This window comes from Haliotis asinina, chromosome 7 (assembly GCF_037392515.1).
Source record: "Haliotis asinina isolate JCU_RB_2024 chromosome 7, JCU_Hal_asi_v2, whole genome shotgun sequence".
In the NCBI taxonomy this organism is placed as follows: Eukaryota; Metazoa; Mollusca; class Gastropoda; order Lepetellida; family Haliotidae; genus Haliotis; species Haliotis asinina.
This window is the reverse complement of record NC_090286.1, coordinates 31,115,393-31,125,126: the sequence shown is the minus strand read 5'-3', so window position 1 is coordinate 31,125,126 and position 9,734 is coordinate 31,115,393. Positions and strand designations below refer to the sequence as shown.

The following is a 9,734-nucleotide window of genomic DNA, read 5'->3' as shown; positions in this document are numbered from 1 at the left end:
GTTGTAGGGGTTGTTTTCCTTTTTTTCAAAACAAACAGCCTTTAATATAGGTTTACAAAGTTTTAATCAGGGTAGAGGAGTTTTCTCCAAATATCAAAACAAAAAATGATGATCACAAGAACCAGGATTCATTTGGCTTCTAATCATTACAGGAGGTCCAGGGACTTTCCCCTATAAGGCAATTTAAAAGAAAAGACAAAGTGGGAGTAATCAGCTATACAGGTACAGTAAGTTATTAAGTGTAGGGGTGCTCCATCATATGTTCATGTCCATGGGTAACCAAGCTGGGAGTAGTCAAAGTGGAGGTAGTCATAATGGGAAGATACCGGTACGCGACCGTCTAGTACAGTTTTCTGTAATGTTCAACGCCTGCCTGTGGATTGGGTTTAAATTCGTGCTTAGAGTTACGTCCCTTGAATATTAACCCGCAGAACAGTCTCACTCACGTTCGCCAAATTTTGTGAAAAATCGACTTGATAGATCAGTGCAGATGCCCGCTCCGCCTGTTGGTAAGTTGAAGGACAAACTTTTTATGGTCATTTCTGTTTTCCCGGGTACCAAAAAGGACACCCCTGTAACACAAACCTGCGTAAATGTCGTGGTGGTTGCATGTTTTTCTTGACAGTAAGTTGAATAACAGTAATCTGAATGACATTGAGTAATGCCTACTGGGAACTCGTCAAATGCCCGAAATTGGCCGAAGGCCAAGGACAAAAGGGCCGACAAGTGCCAAGTCGAAAGGGTAAAGGAAAAAGTCATCGAATTAAGAATCAGCTTGATTCGTTAACATCTCCAAATAACAAGGAAGTTCTATCAACAACATAACTTCTAATCAGGAATCAATTGACGTTCTACTCACCTGATCTCTTACTTGGACTGCAACAAGTTTGCCTGCTTCTGTTGTGTGACTGTGGTTATGTTCAGATTTGGATTTCAGCAACAACAACAACCATCCCATGTATAAATTAGATTTGGATGAAAAACTGGTAGGAGTTCTGTCGGTAGTTCCTACCTCAAAAGTATTCCATTTATTAGGATTATATCAGAGATTCAGGGTAGGTTTAATGTTAAGGGTTTTGTTAGGGTTAGGTTTAGGGTTAGATTCAGGGTTTATGCCTAGGATTTTGATCAAAACCACATGCCTATATATATTCTTCAGCATAGAATGATTAAAAACAACTAGGGGGGTTACAGGCGGAAATCTTTCTGAAAAACTTTCAACAAAAACAAACACTCCCATTTTTTAATTACATTTGGATTAAAGACTTACAACAATAACAAACATTCACATGTTTAAGTGGATTTGGATTAAAAACTTACAACAACAAACACAAACATCCCATACAGATTAGTCATGACACTGAGTCAAGAAGAGTCATGTTTAAATTTCAATTAAAATCACCAAAACAAACCAAACACTATTTACACTATTTTGCCATGTAATTTATTAAATGTTTACTTTTGGCCCTTTTAGCCTCGGCCCTTTTGACTTTCTATTTTGGCCCTTTTGACTACAACCCATGCCTACTCAGGCTACTGCAGTACAGTATTCATGTAGGCCTCATATTTAGGTGTCTTAACATCTGAATGCTCTTTGCACCATAAATTTTACAGACTTTCAGTTGATGCTCTGATCCTTTCCCAATTCACCCCAAAGATGTGCAGGATGTACTCGAGGTACATTTTACCCAGACAAATATTTTAATAGCACTAGTAGGTGAATGAAGTTCAAAACCCATTGTACAACTTGTAATTTAAGTGTGTTATAGGTATTCCATGAATACATGAAAATGAAGCAAGTGTATTTTTAGAGATGTAGTAATTAGTCTATTTTGAGCCATGGTTTTTTTGTTTGTTTTTTTAAAAAGATTAAGTGTAGATCATTGAGTTATTGAGTTCAACTTCTAAGAATAAATTTGGGCTGTAATCTTTAATTTATGGTGTCATGCAATGTTGACTTCAAGACAACCAGAACTCGGACCAGTCTGCATTGAATGGTTGATGAGCAAAGAGATTTTTTTGCCATGAGCGGACTGAAAATTTGCGTAATGACTTTAACACAGTGGGTTCAGCTGTTATATATATGATCTTTACGGGAGAAATCTGTGTGTTTCGTCTCTTGGAAGTGTTGGGATCTGTTAGTCATATGTTCAAATCTCTAAATAAAACCTGATTGTCAAGCATTCTAATGAAATGCTATACTAAGAATTGTTGGTTTGGCTGAGGGCACGATGCAATGATTCCAATCCCAGTGTCTTCTTGGACAATATAGTTGTTTCCTTTAAGCTGTATGTTTCTTTCTACATTGTGTTTTCCTCCCAAATGAGCAAACAGGGTTGTAACTGATGTATCCATTTAGATGCTGTGAATCTGATTCCCTTATCAAAAGTTATCATACTTAAAGATAATGTATTTTCAGCTGACAATATCGGAAGAAAGAGTTTGAGAGGAGAAGACTCAGATGTCGACATGCCTGGTTCAGGCTCTGCAGTAATGCATGGAGACATCATTCTCCAAGTAAATGGAACTCAAATAAAATGTCAAAAGCATCTTCTTATTGAAAAAAGTGACTATTTCCAAGGCATGTTTGCAAGCAATATGAAAGAAAGTTCTTCAGATGTGATTGAATTGAAAGGAGCCAAAGCAGATGTGATTCAGTTGTTGGTGACTTCTTTGAACTCCCCTCTGCTGATAACAGAAGAAAATGTGTATGATCTGACAGAAGCTTCCGTGGTGTACCAATTCCAAGAAGTACTGGAATCATGTTGTGAGTTCCTTGGCCATTCCTTGAACCATTCCAACTGTCTGACTGTTACGACAATAGCAGACATGTTCTCTCTATCAGAACTGTTCCACAAGGCTAAGACACATTCTTTGTGGTACTTTGAAAATGTTGCCCAAGAACAGGAGCTCTATGATCTCACAGAGTCACAAATCATTGACTACCTTTCTCATAATGCTCTTCACTGTACTGATGAACGGTTAGTGTTTGATGTGCTTTGTAAATGGTACAGACAAAATATCTCCTGCAATGCTGAATCCTTTGATTTGAATAGACAGCATGATCTGAATGAGATTCAGGATTCCAACATAATTGTTTCTGGGACAGATTGTAATTCCAAAGTGGACAGTGTTGGTCAAGATCAGTTCAGTGAAACTCAGTCTTCCAACAATAGGGCAGCTGTCCCAAGTACCAAGTTCTCCACGCTGTTAAAGAAGTGTGTGTATTTCGACATGCTGTGTGAGCAGCAGCTACAGAAACTGCTTCATTACCCTCTGGTGGTTGCCGATGAAGATGCTAGACGACTAGTGGCTGATAATGCTGCATTACGGAAACAGAAAATACTTAACAAATCAGCTGCCAAGGTTGGTGCATTTGTTGTTGGAAATACACTGAACAGCACAAGAAATGCAAATATCATAAAAGTAATCATTTACTAGTATGTGTATGGCGTCTATTTAAAGACTTGACATAAAACTTGGGTTGTATTTTTTGGCTATTCAGTATAGTTTCACAGTTTGATTATAATGCTGTAATTATCCATGCAGAGTTGCATCCCTTGGATGTGTGAGTTACCATTTCTTGGGTTTCAAACCCAGTTTGAATGATATGTTTACAAGTTTTCAGTAATTCTTGATAATAATGATATTTGTTTATTTGCATTGTATGGAGAACTTTTTATCATCGTGTTATTTGTAAATGTATGATTTATTCTTCAGCATGATCAAGCAAATGAGAGAAAGTCTCCAACTGCTATTATGTGTTTTGGTGGCCATGTGTGCTCATCATCAAAATGTGTGAAACCTGATCAATGTGAGGGGAACTCTGCCACAAGGGAAATGCTGTGGTTCTCCCAAGACAAGTGCACCTTCTCAGTAGAAGCACTCACAAAAGATGACAACTCAGAGCTTGGTGAAAATGCTCTCAAGATGATTGGCTGTCAAGTTACACTTGTTGGTGGGTATCTTGTACAATCTACCATGGAATCTTGTTAAAGTTGGCTGTCTATGTAATACAGGATACACAACCCAGTGTTTTTACGACTGAAGATATAAATTAGTGTAACAGCTAATCCTTTACATAAACCAGTGTACCTGTGATATTGGGATTCATCAAGTTTTGTAAATAGCTGAGACCAAATCAGTTTGGGCTTTCCTCTCACAATGAACTGATGCACTGTTATGTTATTGGGATAATGCTCAATGCTGTGACACACCGAATTCACGCACTCTAGCCCTAGTTTGCTTTTGGTTTAAGGTACCTGTGAAGGTTGAGGTAGAATAGGCTTTCAGCAACCCGTGCTTGCCTTAAAAGGTGATTCTGCTTGTCATAAGCGGCGACTAATGGGATTGGGTGGTCAGGGTGGCCAATTTGGTGGGCACATGTGATTGGTTCACAGTTGTCCTGATCGATGCTCATGCTGTTGATCACTGGATTGTCTGGTTCAGATTCGATTACAGGGGTTAAAAAATCCCATTGCCCAATGTCCAGGACAAGTCAGTTTTCATTTCAGGCAATCAAAATAATGGTATCTTACTTTGTGTGTGTGCTACTAGATACTTTCCACTTACAGTTTCAAACTGCAAATAAATTTGGATTTCATATCTGCTGAACATGTAGTTATTAAATTTTGCAATGATAATAGAGTAGGGTTTTCTTTCTTGGCTATTTATCACTTTTCGATAAATATTCCAGTAAACATTAACAACTAATACCATGTTGATTTATTCTTCCTTAAAGTCATCATCATAATTATGATATAAAACTCAGGGCAAGTGGAAAATTAGACAGGATAAGATTTCATATCCGCTGTTTCAGACAAGGAGGTGTTTGTCAGTGGTGGAGAGGCAGTCTTAGGGAGGAACACATGGCAGATGACAATGATGGCGTTCAACTGTTTCACCCGCAGATGGTGTTGCAAGAAAGTTCTCCGCCAGCCTCGGAGACACCATGGAGCTTGTGCTGTTGGCAGACATTTGTTTCTAATTGGAGGATTTGGTCGCTTCCGAAAGATACTCAGTGCTCTTGAAAGTTTTGATGTTGAAACAGGTGAAAAGAACTTACAAGAACAGCATATGTTGTGTCATGCTGATAATTTTTTACAGTCTTAACCTGTGTGTGTGAATTCATCTTCTCTCCCCTGAAGATCATTTGTAACCCGGGATGTCTTCGTAGGTTTCTTGATTAAATATGTGTTAAAACAATTTCTAATGTTGACTGCATACATTACGTATTCATGGGGAATAATAAACTGTTTCTTCATAACATTGACAGTTTTTAGGTAGAAAGGTGCAACTCTCAGTTTTACTCAAAGGAAGTTAAAGAATGCCTATATTTTTATTTATATGAACTTTTACCTCGGAAAGGTTTGTACCCAAACAATTTCGAATGCTATTTTCATATGGGTAATGCACATGGAGCACACTACAATACTGTCAACAGTGAGTAAACAGTTCCTGAAAATAGCGTTTTTGTCAATATTCAAGAATGTCCACTTGTGGAAATATTAGCTAATGGTAACCATGGCATCAAAAAGCCCTAAGCATATCTACTGCAGGCCAAATACCCATGTTTTATGCAGATTTTCATTTATTGAGGGATCAGTGTCAGTGACTAGCAAAGTCCTGCCAAACCCTAAACAGTAGCCTTTGCCTGATTATCATTCAGCCTTCTCGTGTTTGATCAGACGGTCATAGGTCGCTGGAAAGTTACCTGATGCGACCCCCTACTAGGTTTTGTTAGACTCAGTAGTTGAGTGTAATGGAAAGTACTGAGACTAGGTTTACTTAGACTGCTATCCCTCCTGTTCCAGATGAATGGTCAGACCATCCTCCCATGCTTCAGCCGGAGTTCTCTGCATCAGTCGCTGTCTGTAACAACAACATCTACGTCTTTAAAACACAGATTCAGCAGTACAATCTCACTACACGTGATTGGTCATTCATCACCATAAGCCAGCCAATTAGCTCCAATGTTAATTTTGCCTTGACCTTGGGCAGCAACATCTATCTGTGTTGTAAGTTCACCAAAAACCTGAGAGTGTTTGACCCAGAAACAAGAGACTGCAAGGAAGTGGGCCATTTCCAGACAGAGTGTATGGGCTGTGTCTTGCTGCATGGAAAGGTTTACTGGTTCGAAGATTTCTCCAACAGCCCAACAGTAGAGTGTTTTGATCCAAGGGACAAATCTTTTGCAGTATTGGGTAAAATTAAGAACTGTTTCTTGACAGGTGAAATTATCTCGGTCCCTAAATACCCTGTCTTCTCACCATCTGCTTTGGCATGAGGAATGTCATCATGTGGATGGGTTTTAGATGTGACCTTGGTTACAAGAAGTAACCCCTGAAGATCTGGGTTGGAATTGGCGTTCAGGAACCCATGATAGTTGAAAGAGGCTGTTATTGGGAGTGAGTGGTCAGATTTGCTGATGTGGTTAGTGCATGTCATTGTATCCCAACTGATGCTCAGGATATCAGTCACTGGATTGTCTGGTCCAGATTTGATTATTTACAGACTGCTGTCAAACAGCACTAGTGTTGGTCAGTGGTGCTACATGACAAACAAAGAACTTGAAGTGTCTTTGTGTTCGTGTGAGAGTAGTCAGAGATCTGAGGGATTAGTGGTACAGGATCTTCAGCTACAGAATGGTGAATTCAAGCACATACGTTGAAACTGAGAGTGCTGATCAGGCACTTAGCAAGCTGGTTTATTCGTTTAAGCCTGCTATTTTGAATCCTTGATATCTCCAGGGTATACGTTCTGTTTACCACAACACCCTGGATGCATGTACGGCTCAGCCTGATAAATTTATTACCTTCCTTTGCTGGCTCTTCATCCAATCAGGTGTGTATGTTGGGAAGTTGAGTGAACCAATCAGAACTCACTTTCGCTTTTTCATTATATAACCGATTAAACTTGTCCCACTGGAGACAAACCTTTGCAGCTGCGACTGCTGTCTTTGTTGACACTGACAAACTTGGTTGTAATGTCGGCTTTTCAGATTGGCTACTCTGAGAATGCGGAGCCAGCAATGGGAGATAATAAAATCATTGGGCCAATCCGTAGATGCATCCAGGGTAGAGTGGAGACTTATCGGAACGTATACCCAGGAGATATTGAGGATGGATAGATTGCAAAGTTAAATATTTAGATGGTATTTAGGACTTGCCCAGCCCTATAACCAACAATCATGTGTAAGCCAAGTCTTTTTTTTCATCATGGTAGCTACACCCCTGCTGATTATGGAACAATTACAGTTAGGTTTAGTGTTACAATTATCTCACTAAGTCTTCCACAGCTGTAACATGTACTTGTGTAGTATGAAGATGAGAGACATGGCGAACAGATTCAACCTTCCCTAGAGAGTTGTCTCCCTTTGATCAGTGGTAGAATTCAAGATTTGAAATAATTGAATTTTGGACATGTCGTATCTGTGAGTAATTTAAGAGGTAAACATACTGTGTTTTCAATGCAGTGGTGAACTGTAGATTCAGCTATTGTTATTTTTGTCTGAAGTCAAATGCAGTCCCCTTTCAGTTAAACAATAGGCATGTACCTGTGTAAGATATCCAGAATAGGGATTGTACAATTGTCCAAGTCTGTGTTACAATACATTTTGGTTTGGAAACAATGTAAATGGACAAGCACAACAGCTTTACTTTGTGAACACAGTATATTTATCTCCCAACATGCCCATTTTGCATCAACCTGTCAATTTCAGAGTTCAAGGTGTTGGGACACAGGTGCCATGACAGTTTATTGTGTTGAGTAGCATCTAAGTGCTAGATACCCAGGATAACTGGTTCAAAGTCCAGAGTTGTGACAGTAGTAAATGTCAAAAGATATGCATCACTTATGTCCTACTCCATGACATCAAACTGACATGTGATATGCCTGCATATTTGAGACCATTCATTATTTATGGCAGGAGGGGTGTGGTGCTGATGATTTCAAGGAGGGGATTACCCATTTTGTTCTGGGGAGGTGGGGGTCATCAGTTTTGCACACAAGTACTGGGAGTGGGGGTTCAGGAATTTTATGCAGAAATATTGAAAACATTTGCTTTAAAATCATCTATAACATGATATAATTGGTGGGGGCTCCAGGAGGGGCGTACTATGTATATACATTGTAGGTGTGTTATTTACATTGCACATGCTTCTTAATAAAAAATCATCATCACCCCTCAACCCCACAAATCAATTATGAACGGTCCCTTATATATTGTTGGGTGTGGGGTCAGGCCCTGGCAAATAGTCAAAGGTGCTTCTGTCTGCTAGGCACCCCAGAGACCTGTGACCATGGGTTCTTTTGGTTTCTGGGTTTCTCAGCACCACACCCTTGCTCATAGCTGTCACAAACGTGACGCCGTCGGTTCCAAATGCATTCCCGTGCTTCAAATACTCAATAACACCCGGAAACTGGCCAACACATGATGTTTATCTCCTAATGCTATCCCGGGACCTTCACGTGTCATGGAGCAATAATGGTGAATACAATGTTAAAACCCCTTTCCCTTTCACCTCCCATCAGACTTTGTTACATGCATCAAGGACTAGGGACCAGTTCACGAATGTATCTACCTCCTGCTCTTAACAGACACTTTGGGAAAAGCTGATCAGTGCAGAGGTATTTAATGTAGCGGTTTACCATTACCTTCAATGTGCAAATAAAAAGTCACTTTGAACAACCAACACATTTGTCTTAACTTTGTTTATTTTCTGTGGGAAATGTATAAGTTCCCATTTAAGAATGTGTAGCAGTTTTAACTGTGTCATGGACAAAGTTGATAACACGGCTACGGGTGTGATTCAGTTTATTCTATGACTATCCTCATCATTTACACCCTGAAATACACAATAACATGTATAAGAATAATAAATATAACCAGAGCATGATAAATCATTTAGCCCACAAACAAAAGTATGAATAACACATACATTGTATACATCATTACATGAAGATAATATATGTATATGGTTGTTGTATGTTATTTCAATACTGGTCATGAAACAGTCAAGCATCTGGCTACACAATCCTGACATTAGTACATGTAATAACGACAACCTGAATTACAGTTGTTCAGATATGTTTGAAAAGTTACAGTATGAGGTATGCACACATCTTACTGTGTGTACCACATAATGCAACAGATAATTGTAAATATATAGATTCAATAACATCATACTAGAGGTATGGACCCTAGGTGTAGGTCACGCTAGAAAGGACATGGTGGACACAATGACTCCAACAGTACCTACAATATGCAAACAATTAAAAACTAAGTCCCTTCACAATGTCGTTACACAGGTTAACATTATGATCAAACCAGAGCAAATATATACAGACCTGACATTGCACACGACAAATACTGAACACCCTAATACTAAATGCAGATACATTCACAACACATACATTATAAAAGCTTCCCAAACATATTCAAAAACCTGACTATCTAGGAGATTTTGCCATTTACTAAATCTCTCACAAATGTTCAAATTACCTTATTTAGCATACACAATACATGTATAACGTTTATATAACCTTATCTATGTAACATATACACATGTTTATGTATTTAATGTAAAACAAACATACCTTGGCAGTATGAAGAATGTGTGTTTGAAGCTTGCTGAAATCTGTCAGTGACTTGTCTGTCTGGTGACAGTCAGGTGCAAGTGAGGGTTAAAAAGCATGCACAAAGTTGACAGCCACATGATAATATGTGACTGCTA

At 38.9% G+C, this 9,734-nt stretch overlaps 1 protein-coding gene across 1 annotated transcript; it reads left to right on the top strand.

The window, feature by feature from the left end:
• The first annotated feature begins 394 nt into the window (after positions 1-394).
• LOC137290794 (kelch-like protein 24) lies at positions 395-8,695 on the top strand. Its single transcript, XM_067821924.1, has 5 exons — positions 395-509; positions 2,420-3,366; positions 3,721-3,958; positions 4,820-5,050; positions 5,814-8,695. Exons 1-5 carry the CDS (start codon positions 491-493, stop codon positions 6,284-6,286), a joined length of 1,908 nt encoding a protein of 635 aa, XP_067678025.1. The 5' UTR covers positions 395-490; the 3' UTR covers positions 6,287-8,695.
• The last annotated feature ends 1,039 nt before the right edge of the window (positions 8,696-9,734 follow it).